The sequence below is a fragment of the Patagioenas fasciata genome, chromosome 1 (assembly GCF_037038585.1).
Source record: "Patagioenas fasciata isolate bPatFas1 chromosome 1, bPatFas1.hap1, whole genome shotgun sequence".
Taxonomy (NCBI): domain Eukaryota; kingdom Metazoa; phylum Chordata; class Aves; order Columbiformes; family Columbidae; genus Patagioenas; species Patagioenas fasciata.
This window is the reverse complement of record NC_092520.1, coordinates 162,297,108-162,312,481: the sequence shown is the minus strand read 5'-3', so window position 1 is coordinate 162,312,481 and position 15,374 is coordinate 162,297,108. Positions and strand designations below refer to the sequence as shown.

General features: G+C 39.1%; 1 protein-coding gene across 12 annotated transcripts in view; it reads right to left on the bottom strand.

The window, feature by feature from the left end:
• NAV3 (neuron navigator 3) overlaps window positions 1–15,374 on the bottom strand; it is a 554,398-nt gene that overhangs the window by 188,141 nt on the left and 350,883 nt on the right. For 9 of the 12 annotated variants that reach the window (XM_071799425.1, XM_071799406.1, XM_071799412.1 and 6 more), the window contains 2 exons: window positions 1,078–1,195; window positions 272–324 (listed from right to left, as the gene is read on the bottom strand). In XM_071799425.1, coding sequence (XP_071655526.1) covers window positions 272–324; window positions 1,078–1,195 — 171 coding nt within the window. Of the gene's footprint in view, window positions 1–271; window positions 325–587; window positions 617–1,077; window positions 1,196–1,679; window positions 1,760–4,653; window positions 4,833–15,374 lie in introns of those variants that run through there. The other 3 variants (XM_071799430.1, XM_071799428.1, XM_071799440.1) reach the window with 3 other exon arrangements.

The following is a 15,374-nucleotide window of genomic DNA, read 5'->3' as shown; positions in this document are numbered from 1 at the left end:
GAACAGGTCTGCTAAGGCAGTTCTTGATCAATCAGAAGTTATTAAATTTTGCTGCTGAGTTACCTCAAGACCCAAAGTCAGCAAGCACAGAAATGAAGTGACAAACACTAAGCACACGTGGAAGAAAGAGTACCAAGAACACTATGTGAGAATTAGAACTTCATGGTAAACGTGGGACAGAATATTCACAGTTTAAATAAATCATTATTAAAAAGTATTTTAGGAAAGTGCAGAGGTGCCAACACAAACTAAAAATATATTTTATTCTTACCATTTGAGACTGGCTCCGGGGACAGCCATTGATATCTTCAACCTTTTCATTTGCTAAACAAAAACAGTGAGGAGAAAAGCAGAAGTGAACAGTGAGATAAAACTCTCCTTTCCACCCCCTGGTCAAAAAAACAGCTCCCCTCCAAAAACATAACAGAGGAAAAAAACCCTCAAAAAACCCCAAACCATAACAAAACAAAACAAAACAAAAAAACAAAAACAAAAACAAAAAATCAGAAGAGCAGAAAAGACACAGCAATAAAGTGTACGGGGCTTTGTTGACACAGAACTCCTTTCTAAGTAAAGCTCAGTCATACAGTAACAACACTCTTGTTAGCAGCAGTTGCTTCCACATGCCAAATCATGCAAAGGGGGAAGTGCGAAGGAGGTCGCTGCTAATTCTTCAGCCCCTGCAAAATAACTGCTGACATGAAATCTTCCACAATTGTCTGTGCAGGGTCAGGATACAGTTTCAAGGCATCCCAGAAACTATGAGCCACTCCAGCTAACAAAATGCACACATGGGAGACATATGGTTTAATAGAGCATTCATTTCTGACAATTCAAAGTGTGTAAGATACAGTTCTGGCCATTTAAAGTATGGTTAAACAGCAACTTCCAAACATGCTCACATAAACATATTTTTTAATTAAGACAAGGATGAACCGCACAAATATCAGAGACATATGGACCCAGTCAAATTGTATTATTCAGGGTTCATCTTATTGTTAAATACATTCAACTTGAATTATATAATCCCCCATGCAAGGAGTCAGCTCGCAGTGCTTCTCTCAGCCCGGGTCTTACCGATGATCTGGATGATTTCTGCTAGCAGAACTCCATCTGCAATGTCCTGTTGCAAATCCTTGATCAACCGCTTGTGGCCAGATTTTGCTAGGTAGTGGTTAGCCCAGTCAGTGTAAATCTGCAGAGCAGAGAGGGAGGGCAAGGGGGAGAAGGGGAAGAGAGAAAAGAAGACAATAAAAATTCTTAAAACAAATGTTGGCTTGCACACCAGAACTATTACAGATCACATTCCCATTTAAGAAGTCAGCACCAAAGGAAACAATTTTAATACAGTGTTTTCTTGCTTTTTCTTTTTTTCTTTTTTTAATGACCATGCATCTCCCCCTCCCATTCTCTGTTTTATTTTAACTTCAAATGATTCAGGCTGTTTCACGAGGGTTCAAACTTGCTGTGACCAAGCAAAATTCCCCTTATGACTGTAAAGGAAACTCCTGTCATAAATCAGTCACATCTACCACAATTTCACCTCCCACTGTGTTTCTACCTCTACTCAAGCCCCACCACCAACTTTTACACCCTGAGGCTGCCTAAGAGAAGGTGATAGTAGAGATGCCTGTGTGTTTTGCTAAGAGTTCATCGGGTTGTTGCTGGTGATCAACCACCTGGTGATGCCTCGGCGACACTTTCTGCAGCAATCACAATGTCCCACCATGCAGGGACTGGTCATTTGTCCCCTTGCCTATGGTTCAGTGTGCTGCAGTATGCACAGAGGAGACTGAGAGCACTAGATATACAGTAGTCTCAGCGCTGGAATTAGAGTGTGTATACTGGAAATAACTCTTGGTCCTTTTTCTGCCAAGAGAGGAGGGGGGAAGGGTGAGACTGGGCAGCACTAAATACTTAGCAATACGCAGCACAAAAATGGCACTTGTCAACGAAAAGGTTGAAAAGCACCAGCTGAAGTACATCCTTCAACATAATAGAGGTTGAAGAGAGGTGCTGAAAGTATTTCATAAGGCATATACGTACACCGAGAGAGCATTTGGTAATACCTACAGTGTGCGCACAAAGGGAACCGAGTTCACTTAGTGTGAGATAGAATCATAAAATCATTTCCCTTGGAAGAGACCCTCAGGATCCAGACCAACCATAAACTAACCTAACTCTAGCACTAAACCATGTCCCTAAGAACCTTGTCTAAAGATGAAGAGGAAGGGACACCATCACCTATATACCAACAGAAGAGCGCACCCCCAGAGGTGCTCACACCCTCCCAGGGTGTCCCAGCGCACAGAGGCAGCTCAGACTGACGGAGTTTGGCAAAGGGGAGTCTCTCAGCCTAAGAGTACCAGCAGCCTTTGGCAACCAGCACTGGCTCCCTTTTGTGGGGTATCCATGGCCTATCACCTCACCCCAGAAGAAAGGACTTGTACAGACCATCCTGCTACCATGGGATGTCACCACTAAAAGAAGGCATTTATTATATGTAGGACAGTATCATAAGTAAATCTCTGGTGAGATTATTGCTTGAAAATGTTGAAACTGCACCTCTTTCACAAAAACAATGTGAGCTCACTTTATAAACATCCTTTTATTTAACCTCACAGACCCTGGGGAGGAAGGGGTCAGCATCCCATTTTTTTAGCAGAAAAACAGAGGCCAAAGCCATTAACCACTTGCTTACTTCACCAAGGAAATTTGTGGCAGAGCCAGGGGAGGAAAACAGATGCAGTTTCCAGTCTAGGGTCTTACCCAGAGAACCAACATCCTCTTTCCACCCAGCAAAAGTTTTACCTCTCAGTCCACATTCACATGCAAAAGACTCCACTATGTGAGTACCTTTGTCACCATTTTTTCCCTCTTCATTAAAAGAGACAAAATTGTAACTTGTTTGGTCTACCCTCTTTCTTCCCATATTCCTGCAGGTTGACCACCAGCTGGTTTGCCATAGTTTTCTTGACATATGTAGAACTTTAGACTGTGGAAATGGATCCAGCCCTCCCATAGCCAAAAGATGCTGCTGTTAGATGGGGCCTTAAATTTGCCTGCCTTCAGTCACCTGTGTTTGATAGCCTTTTTTCACCATTACAGGTGAGTTACATGAAAGGCTCCATTAAAATGCATTTTCAAGCTAACCGTAGGTAGGAAAGTGTTTTTTCAACTATATAACCATATATAATGAATGCTAATGCAGAGTCTCTAGAGATTATATGGACACGTATTTAGAACAATATGAAATCACAGTGATAAAAGTCACATACCACACCCATAGCATCATATATTCCCCACTACTAGTATTTCAGCTTTAGTCATTCTTCCAAAGTAGCATCTCAGAAATATTCTCTGATCTATTACTATAAGCAGAACTATTTTCTGTATTCCAATGAAACTGATCCACTGGAACATGCAGAATTTAATACCCACTAATATTATTTTAGGTTAGTTTCACATTACAAACAAAAATACTTTACCAGGCCTTTCCTTTTTCATTTGTCACTCACACATAATCCGGTGTACCAATCCTAATTTTGACTACAATTTAAACCATCTTCTGCTTAAGCAGCCAGGGAAATTTCATTCTAGCAGCTGCTTTGCAAGTATCTAGTATTCAAAGAATGGACTTCATCCATCCACCCACCCACCCACCTACCTACCCACCCCCTCCATAATTTTATTTCGTCGTTAATTTAAAAGTGACAAGCATAAAAAATGTAAACAGTGTTTTGTAAACAAATGTTGATAATTCACATCCTACCAGTGGCCCCCAAACTTTACTGATGGTCTGTATTTTGATATGGTGGAAAAAGTATTGGGAGGATGCAGTGGCAAAAGATGAGATTTGTCACTTCAAAAGTATTCTAAAAAAAAAACGAAAAAGGTGAAGAGTTGTTGATGGAGACAATATAGCAAACCAACACCCAGTTGGCAGTGGAATGTCACATTTAATTTCCTCACTTTCTGTAGGGATCACCACTTGCTTTTGTTTCCCCCCTTCCCCATAAAATGCCCTTCTCATTCAGATCATTTTTCCAGGGACCCAACTGCTGAGGAGTCAGTGGTAAAAAATGAAAAGCATGTATATAGACACATTAAATTAAAAAAGGAAATATGCCAGTATATTCTTTTTACATTAAATTCTCTTACTCAAATATAATGGGAAATAGAAACACCCTCCTCTTTGTAGTTTTTAAGCATCAATGTAACTATGCACCTCTTTGAAATTTTATCTTAAACTCCTTAGGAAAACATAAAGCTCCAGTGTGAATCATCATTGATAATACTCAGTTCACAAAGGATAGAAAAGTCATGCAAGACACAATATGAAAAATCAGTAACCTCAAGCAACCATCTGCTTTTTATGGGTGCTCTACTTTCATTGGGTGCTGAGCACCTCTAAGGAAGAGCTGTGCATGCTCCCCCTCTTTTCAGAACTCTCAACAGAAGACCATTCCATCTTACATTAATTGTACAGTAATTTTTCCCCCAAATCCTCTTATCTTATATTTTTCTACGATGAGGCTGTTTCAGAGAACACAGACATGAGGGTTAGCTGTTGCAACACTTCCTCCCCTCTCCACCGCTTGCTCCAGTAACCCAGCCTTACAGCTACAGGCTGGGCTGGGATTGCCGACTTACTCATTTCCTCTCCAGGCTTCCTCTCCTGCCACCCAGCTCTACAGGAATGTCTGACCAGGGAGCATCTGACTCCAATGCCAGGCTCCCGCTGCTGACAGCGTGTGGCAGAGCCGCTGCTATCTGCGATGTGGAGGACTGGTCTCAGCGACGCGATAGCGGCACAGACCCAAATCTGTGTTTGTGTGGGGTCCGGCTCCCGTCCCAGTGCCTGATGATTTGACTGCTTGCAGCACGAGAGAGGATTCAGCGGGGCGATCCTAGCTCGGACACAGCCTGCTCATGTTAACAACGGTTTCCCCCAGCATTCCTCAACCGCTCGTCACGCTAACCTTCAACAGAGTTAGAGGAAATAAACTCTGATACCCAAATATAGTTATGAACTTCACCTCGATACTTCACACGTAGCTATAAGGAGCACAGCAGAGCTGCTTGGCAGGATCTCTAACGAAACAATTCGCTTTGTAACGCGGTAGCTTAATGAAGTGAGAAAGAGAGAGAGGATCTCACAGGTTACTGCCTTTCTTAGAAAATGCTTTAATCATGAACTGTGTTATTATACATCAGGCAGTGCTATAATGCATCCTTTTTAAAATTAATACAGAAATGTCACCACCCACAATCAATGCCAAGTGAGAAATGTCAGATGGATTTCAGAAGTACAGTCAGCCTGATGCAATAATAATGCACGACACTTTGTTAGCGTCTTTCATAAAATCAGCTCAACATGCTTTCCAGGCACAAATGAGATCACCCCTATTATCTATTATTTCTGTAGATGTGGGGAAACTGAGTTTTAAAGGCTTTCTCCGCTGATTTTTTTGGTTTTTTTTTAATGTGTCTCACTCAAGGGCAAACAGAGCTAGAAATACAACCCAGATATTCTGAGTTACAATCATTTCTTCTATATGCTTTTTTATCAGGCAGTTTTATAAATAGGCTTGGTGGGAAAATGCATATTCCAGGAATCAGGATCCTTCTGCATATTTTTGTTTGTTTGCTACAGAATATAGAGTTTCAGATCTGAAAATGGTCTCCTGTTGCTATCGAGAAGACAGCTTTCCATACTTAGAGTCACTCCCTTATGTGCCAATGCTGCTGCTGCTTAGGAAGACCAGCAGTTGCTGCCAACTGAGCTATGCCAAGACCTCATGACAGATTTCCATGCCATTTAGGAGGATAGGTTATATTTGAAAAACATTTAAATAGTTGTCCATTATTTGTAAAAGTTTCCTTCCTAGATATGTGGGAATAAACACATAATATCCAGTTCCCATCACTTGGCCTCTAAAATACTCTCTAGAAGACAATTGTATCCTCATTTATGAAGACAAAAGAATTGAAATGCCGTCTCCCAGTGCTCACTCTCACACTCTCTTCTACCCTTCTACCTTGGAGGGTGAGGAGGCTTTTTAAGAACTCAATTTCTTTTTAAGAACTCAGGTTCTCTAAAGGAATCTGTAGGCAACAGCAAGCTCTCCACAGTTTTTTCTTTCCTCATTATCTTGTAGCAATCAAGAGTTAGAGAAATGGAAGGAAAAGTTATCTAATACAAAAAATGTTGCTAGCAATATAACTGGGTTGCAATGGTTCACAACAATATACAATACTACTTTTTAGCACAGCAAGATTCTGTGGGATTTTTCTGTTTGGATTCTATCAGTACATTACATAATCTTTTTAAAATTTATTTAATTCTTTTAAAAATACTGGAATAAAAGAAAATGAAATTATTAAAAAGCCCCAACACCAGAATTTAAACAGTCAGCCGAAGTGGAAATATGGCACTCTTAACAAAAGGGCTATATGACTTTCTAGTATGATGTATTCACTCTGCTTAAAATGCTGCCATTGGAGACAACTGATAGTTAATAGCACTTAGAGCATTTCACTCATAGGCGCTTGTTCAAATCATGCTTGTAGAAGAGATTGATGACTCGTTTCTGTTGGTCTCCAACATGGACCGTGAAGGCCATATATCTATTTCCTGGGTGGTTCTCCAGTGTGTGGCCTACCCTGGCTGCTGAACACCAGCAGAGCCTACGGAACAGTCCCAAAGTCCCTGATGAAGAGGATTTGCCAGAGGAGAGGGCATGACCACAACTCTATTTCAACATACCTATTCTTGGCTAACAAATTGTGAGTAGCAAAACACGTGTTGGAGTGTCCCTCAAGCTGTCTGTATTTATGAAGAGAAGCCAGGCAACGTATTAACTAGTATTAGTACAGGGTAGAGAAATCAGATTGCAAAGAGATGCTTTCTCTTTCCCACTGCCTTTACGCTAAGGAAGAATTAACCGGAAGGCAGGATCTGACCTTTTAAATAGTTTCTCATTGAAGACTATTTCTCTAGGTTGCAAAGGAGTAATTTATTATTTTTCACAAGGAAAATGGCTAACTCTGAAAACAATGGCTCACATTTAGACTGCCATAAGAGACAGATCAAGCATCCAATATATGTCTGGATCTAACTGACGATAGAAAACATGCTGCGACTCATTTGCTATACAGTAAAGATGAGGTCTAGGGGTGGCACTTTTTGCAACATTAAGCAAATTACATGAGAAGGAAAAATATTTACACAATTAAAAATATATGGCCAGAAAATTAAACTAGAATGACTTAATTTATAGGCAAGATAGAAGCCAATGCATTTCATTTAACAAAGTAAAATGAGTATTAAATGACATTCCACAAACCCTGTTTCTGAATCCCACTGAGCAAATGAGAACAATTATGAGTTAAGGAATAGAAACCATTTAGAGGGATACATACCAATTAACCAAAATGGCAGAATCCCTATAGTACAATTCTATTTTGTAAATAGCAGCATGTATCCATCAACACTACTCAGTAATTTTCAGATAAAAATACAATTAAATAAAACTCCACTAATCCCAGCTATAGAAATTAATAGAAACAATACTCTTCAACAATCACTGGCAAGCTTTAGATGACTTACCCAGCTTTAAGGGGGATGTTTATATTTCCAAGTTACACTTTGAGTTTGCCATTGATCACCCAAGTGACATTTGTACTGACCTACTGTGCTGTCTTTCTTCCCATTTCTTCCCAAACCCCAACTCAGAATTAATTTAATACATGTGTTTGAGGCCAATATTCACTAATGGCACAGAGGCAAGACTTTTTGATGCATCTGTGCCAGGTGAAATGTAACAATACTATAAGCCTCTCTGAGTGCGTATTTGTGTGTAAGGTTTGCTAAGCAATTTTTATGTTGCAGGCTTAAAAATCTAACTATTTATAGAATATCTCCTTCATCCTTTGACAATAATCATACCGATTTGTTATACTGTTTAATCGTATCATTTTGTTTATTGGCTTACTGCAGCTACACTCCAGTCCTGTGCAATAGCAATGAAGTACCACAGGAAGGAGCCAGATACTCATCCCTGCAGCTGCAGAGGACCCAGCCAGGCAGCCGCTTGCCTGCAGATTTATGCTGCTGGGGAGCAGGACTTGTTAAGAGAGAAACAGCACCACAGTTATTAATAGTGGCCTCGAGCATCCTGAATTAAAGGGAGACAAGACTAAGTACCACACAAAGAAATCCTACAAAACAGCCAAGCTTCAGACTGACTTTCTGTTGTATGTGGTCCATATACTTGCCTACACAACTTGAGAATTATTTCTTAGATATATTTTTAAACTTTAAAGTACATTCAGGACCTGGTTAGTAAAACTACAATAAAATAGTAGACCTATTATTCAATACTTTTACATAAAACGTTGATTTAAACTAATATATCAGTTCATTTTATTAGAGTGAAGAAGATCAGGATTACGCACTGGGCCTAAGTGTTACACCTAGAGACACCCCTCAGAAGCTGAATCTGTCTCAGTGTTTTATTTCAGATAGAGAGTGTGCTTCTAAAGGCAGCCTCTTATCCCTTGTTGTGCTCTCTCAAAGATCTTGTGCAAATGAAATGAAACAGAGAGATGAACTTCAAGTGCACGTTGAATGCACTTCTGTCACTAACCAACATTCAGTCCATGCAACAAAATGACAACTAATTGAAGCAACCCTCCACCCTCAAAATGTGTACCTTAGAGATGCTGATTCCTTAGTACCAAACCTGTTTTCCCTACAGAGCAACCCTTCCTGATAATGTTGACTTATGTGTGTCCCACAAGTGATGGGGAGCAGGGAGGATGTGATGTTGTACAAAAAGCTCCTGACTGTCCTGCATAGTGAGACACAAACTGAGATGCTTCTGTAAGCTGGTGTGATGCTATATTAGTGACAAATATAAGGGGAGAACATGTTTTTGATCCTGATAGTGATGATGTGTGGGGAAATTAATTTGACCAAAAGATAGTGGCAGCATTTGCTGATACAAATAAATGAGCTCTATATGTGCATGTACACTTGAGCAACATCCAAGCCTGCCCAAACTTGGGCCGTGGTTATCTGTAACAGTTACCGGAGAAAGAAATCTCCCTTTGAAGAAGCAGGTAGTCTGAAAAAAAGCATCTGTGCCTGTCCATATGAGGGTTAAAAAGAAAGCCATATTTCTATTTTTCTGGGCATCCAGGGCAGCAATGGTGGCACTCCACACCAGAGGCCCTATTCTATTCCTCTGAATGAGACTTCCTATACTCTAAGCTTGCATGAATCTATGTCTCATAAAGGTCTTGTCACTGCCAGGATATATTTCATGACTACTCCTGTATTCAGTTTAACAAACAAACCCACAATAAGCAAAGGTAAGTTTTCTATAAAGGGAAAAAGAGGCTGAATTTGCACAAGTTTCCTTTGTGGCTCACCAATATCATGACAGCACAGAATAAGGAAGAAAACAATTCTGCAATCTCAGACCTGACAGAGAATCGTAATGTAATTTGCAGAACAAAAACATCCTTGCTTTGTTGATTCCTTTTTTTGTTCACAAGAAGCCATTCTTAGTATCAACCAGACCATTCCTGGATGGAGTGGGCACCTGCCTCAGCAAAGCAGCAACAGAGCTCCTCACATGGAGCTGAGGAGATTCCAGTGTGAAACTACCCCAGATTTTCCATCAAAGCTCATTTTAGGGATTTATAGCTTGGACTGAAACATTCTTTCCACACTGCAATTTGGCATTAAAGAACTTGGCTCAGGGATCAAAATAACCCTCTTCTCCAGGACTTCTTTTTAAGTGTGGGAAGGCAAATTTCTGATATATAAAGATGCAAAAATATTAAGACAATCTTTTGTTTTCTTCTTGTGAGAAAACAGTGGTGAGTAAGACTGTAACTAACTTTAAACATAAGTCTCCATCTAGCTTGTACTTTTTGAGGCTTAGAAACTGAGTTGAATTGTCTGGTTTCCTCTCGTGGAAGAATAGCTTTGCAAATCAAAATAAACAAAATAAACTCTTCGCTTTCTGAGCTACATATTTTATAACAAGACACTTTAACTCCTGCTTAATTTTTCTCTGGGTTTTGATGTTAAAAAGTTGCTTGTCACCAACCCTATAATGTTAATATCCATGAACGTGTTGCACATATTCGGCACACCAGTGAGGTGTTAAAGGTAATAAGCATTAAGTAAATATGTAAATGATTTCAAACGTAAGTGGTCTGGGGCTCTTCTTACTGTCATTCATTTCTGTTAAAACAGCTCTGGGTTGTGAACATGTGAGCAGTAATAGTCACGTGTATGGAAGCGTTTTACCTTTTGCTAGCTAGGGGGGAAATGAAATTATGCTTACAGATGACAGCCTACACATGAACTTCAGTTCAAGAAATATAAAACTGACTTTCAGGACTTAAAAGGCTAAGGACATAGTGCAATAAAAAATACCAGTTTAGACCTTACTTCCTCTTGATCACAATTGAAAGCAGTGTCTAAAATAGAGACCTGCCCATTCTGATGGTAATAATACTTAAATTAACAATCATCCAGCACAATAAATTTTGCTTAAGAAGTAGATTCTGCCAGACAGTACTCTTAAATAATGAAGAGATAATAATAATCTTAGCATAGTTTTTGACAACAGATAATTTTCATCACAAATGTGATAGAACATTACAATATTCCTCAGTTCTTAACACCTGCCTCATATACAGCTTTTGTAACACAACCAGATCTAGAAGGACCATACAATGGAAAGAAAAGGGTTCTAGATTCCTACTAAAAATGTTCTGATTACCCTTCTTTTCTGTTATAAAAGGGGAGATCTGCCTAAACACCTCTAGTGAAGGCTCTGATTTCACATCAAATGGAAAGGGGCAAAGTTTCGAGAAGCGACATCCTTATGACCTGGGGACTGTCCATCATCTGTGTTTGTCTGCAGTCTCCCATACAAATCTTCTAACATATATCCCAGTTTTCTTGTTCTACTACACACTTCTATAGGACTACACTACCCTCCAAAGTAACATCAAAGATATGTGATTCACCACTCAAAATTTTTCCACCTATGCTATACCTCTGAAGACAATGAAAACCCCTTCTTAGCTCCATATTAAAATAACAATCTCAAGATCCACTCCTCATGCTAAAAAAAAAGGGAAAATAAATCTAGCAATAGTTAAACACACCACTTCCAATTAAAGAGTTTTTAATACCAAACTAGCACATTTGTCCGCTGAATACTGGCATACTGATATGCAAACCTCAGGTCTGAAAAGGAAGGAGGTTTAGATGATGGATAATAATTAAGACAGATAATGATCAGAAGTTTGTATGTAGTACCTTCCATTACAAGATTGCAAAACTGTTTATGAAGGATCAGGGCTTAGATATGGAAGAATCCATCCTGATAGAAATGAACATTCAGGTTATTTATGGAGGCTTTGAGACAGTTAAGGCGTACAGCTCAGCTGATACAGACACCTTTGCATAAGTACTGTACCTTATTGATTCAAATTAGTATCCAAACTATGATATCTGTATCTCTCCTCCTGCAAACAAGCTGCAGATTTTTTGTTTATTAATATTATTTCACAATAATATGACAAGAATTTTAGGGCACAGAGAGAAATGACCAGATGATGTGGGGCTGAAAGCCAGAAACACTTCCTAGTCCCGGACATGCAAGCTAACTGAAGTGCTTGTCATCACTGACTCCAGGCACAGACAAATGTCTTAGAACTGAATCCAAATCAAATGATCTGTTAGAGTCTACTACATATCTGGAACAGCAAGAGGCTGATACCTGAAGAAGAGAAACATCTTGAGAGAGCTGTGTGAAAGTGGAAACTCAGCAATTACCTGATATTTTTCTTTCCCCCTGTAGCCACCACCTGACATATAAGTAAAAATGGTACTATTAGCTCTAGGCATATGGGTTTTTTTCTATAACACTTCAAGGCCAAACTCACCTCTCTTATGACACAAAACAGTTGGTGCTTTTGTGTTTGAGGTCTGTTCTTCGGGTCTTCATGCCTGGCTCTACTCAGGACACCCACCACCCTCTTCCTCAAGGAACTGTTCTCTGCATCTTCAGTCCTTCAGTCACTTTCCTATACTTCCTTCTAAAATACACATTCTAGTGATATCCTGGTCTCTTAGATAACAGACTAGAAATGAAGGACAGGAATTGACTATCTCACTTTAAAGGGCCATTGCCTTTAAATTTAATTAAATCCATATCATCTACCTCCCACACAATCACCCTTGGGACTAAATGCTTCTGTAAAGGATTAGGAAGGGGATACTCTCACTGCAGCCACTGCAGCTATGCAGAAAATGTTTCAAGATTTGGGAAGTTGTGAGCAGGAAGCAGAGGATGAAGAAGAAAGAGACTCACAGAAAACAAAAACAAATAACTCTGCTGTCTAGAGACTAGAGCACTGATTTCATACAAAGGACATTGTGCTCCAGGCTTTGCTTCAAAAAGCCTTTTTACAGAAAATGATCCTAGTAAAAGGAGCAGCATGTATCCTCTCAAATGAGTCTCTTAATCAGTAGCTTACCACCTTGTGTCCCACCCCACATTATACTCAGTTGTTATCTTGGACCTTGGTGCAGGATGGAACTAATGGCAGCACTAGCTCCTCAGGTAGCTCTGTCTGAGAAGGCTGGCACTCCAGGAGAGCCCACAAGCTGCTTTAATCCTAAGGAGGCATGTGGAGATGTGGAGTGTTACTTTGGGAACTTCAGTTGACAGCTCTCCATTTACTCTACTGTTTTATAACAAGCAAAACTGCTTTTTTTTTTTTTTTTTCTGATCTTTCCCATTAACCTCCTAACTTCTTGATAAAATAAGAAGAAAAATAATTTAATTGTGCTAGATCTTTAAAAAGATTATTTATTTTAAACATGAAACAGTTATTTTCAATGATTAATAAATATTTTATTCTGGAACACTGGCGATTTTTTTTTCCAGGTCTAACTTTTTGTTGCAGTAGGCAGGTGTTTATTTCACCGGCCCTTTAAATAAACCTTGCTGGTAAGGTGCTTGACTGGGTTGAGCCAACGCAATTTCTGAGCATTCTCAGAAGTATAACTTCACATCTGTATGGATTTCTAATGTAAAAACCTGGGATGGCTCTGGACAGACTACAAATGCTGCCAAAATAGGCAGCTGCTGAGTAGGAGTTCTGAGGATGAGAATGATGGATATAGGCACCTAAAATACAAGTGAGGTAGGTCACAGTAGCATAAATTCTTTGGGGGAGGAGGGAAGGTCTCATATTTCAGGAATTACTGTACAAAAGATAGCCTTTGCTAAAAGTCCAACCATTTAATACATTATTTTGTGTATAAAATAAGTATGAAATAGAATAGGCCTTAAAATAAGGTTTTCCTTATATTCTTACAGTTGTTCTTGATGGCCTCTGATAACAGAGGATTACCTTTTTTAGCAGGACTTGTTGGATGTCACTTATTTCTGATGGAAATGTACAGAGAAATGCTTTGGAGGATCTTCCTGAAAATATCTAGAAACCTAATACATTTTTATTCAGTTTTTTTAAGAATTGGTACATTTGGGAACTAAAAGTTGGACAGGAAAGTGAAGTTTGAAATTTTATCAAACTGATGTACCTCTCAAGTTGTGAAGTCCCACAGAAAAGCTTCTCAAACTCTACACCAGATGGCTTTGTTCTCAGCTTCCCTTGGCAGGTTCATGTTACTTCAATATCAGTAATAAAATCCTATACTTAACGTCAGTGCTTCATTTATGTTACTGTCATTATCTTGTTATGGGTTGTAATGGTATTGGCATTATCTGCCTAATAATTATTCCTGAGTCACAGCAGTAAAATTCTTGTAAGTCTCAAGATCTGGTCTCGAATCTGCTGAACCACTTAAGTTTCATCTGTGTCTGTCTGACTGGAAAAGATGTTCCATACATTAAAGAAGAATGAAAGTGGGCAAATGGCTTCTCTGGTGTCTGATTTTACAGTAAAACAATCCCAAGTCAGCTTGATAGATTTAAGTGAGTCTCTCCCAAAATATTATGTATCCCTGTGTTGTGTAGATGAATGTACTGCATTTCTTCAAATCACCAGGAGTATTCTCTCATGATCAGTTATTTATACCACAGTGCAGAACAGGTGACTTTGTTACATGTGAAAAAAACTTGCAGGATTTGGATACCCAAGGAACAGTGTAAAAAGTCTGAAAATAATGTCGTAAAATGCATACTTTAGCAAATGGATGATAAAGGGTCTTGTACTGTAAGCCATTAAAAACCATTACATCCTAAAAATGTTATTTAAATTGTTTACAATGATACTCAGTAATACAACACAGTCCTGTAAACAATTATCTTAAGAACAGGATATTTCAATTAATTGTGTTAGCATCCTCCAAATTTCAATCTCACAACATTTGCAGTGATACAGAGGGCACATGACAATACTGCATAATCAGCCTTACAACAATATGCAACTAAAAAACTGTCCACAAAATACAGAACCCATCTGAATTTCTCTGATATGAAGCAAAGGTTATTTTAAAACGATAACACGCACATCTAATTGCATGTTGTCCATTCTTTGCAAAAGAGATGCTTACAAGTTTAATGGGCATTTAAGTTTACATTAGAGGTTAACAGATGTCCTTCAGCAGCTACTAGGTAAAACTTTTATTTGAAAAGAACAAAAAAAACCCCAGCCTACACTTCATTTTTGAATAGATTTTTTTATCCTGTGCTCTGAAAACATGAGGACTCAAGAAGAAAGTCAAGACTTGAGATAATTTTTTAAATCTACAGGTAAAAGGTATGATTATCATCTAATTTCTTTAGCTATATGAATTGCAATCATTAAACATACACTGTACAAGCAGAGTTCATGAAGAATCTAACAACTGAATGAACAGCAAACCCATGTGCAGAGACACTATGAAAATTAGAGAAGGTGTGATGCTGGAGCACAACTTCTGCAGTTGTGCAAGTCCTCTGCTTTGAGCACACCTCTCTCGGTGCCCTTCATGGGAACATGTGGTGCAAAAACCTCAGACTAGTTCTTCCCTGCACAGTTTCTAACACCGTTTATTCAGCTGACTGGACCATCTGAATTTGGCACAAGCAAACCATCTTTGTGGAAAGCTGTCAGAATCTCCGTTTGCAGGGAAACCCAAACACTTCTAAACAAATGTCGTGTATTTGTTCACTCAAAGTCAAGAGGCAGAACAAAGGATTAGAGCAACAAACACTTTTTTTTTTTCTCCATAGCTGAAGTTTTCAATCTTCCTTGAAAGCATTTTGAGGTCACTTGGGACTGTTCTTGATTCCTGGTTGGAAGGTGCTGGTTCCTGGCCTCAGTTT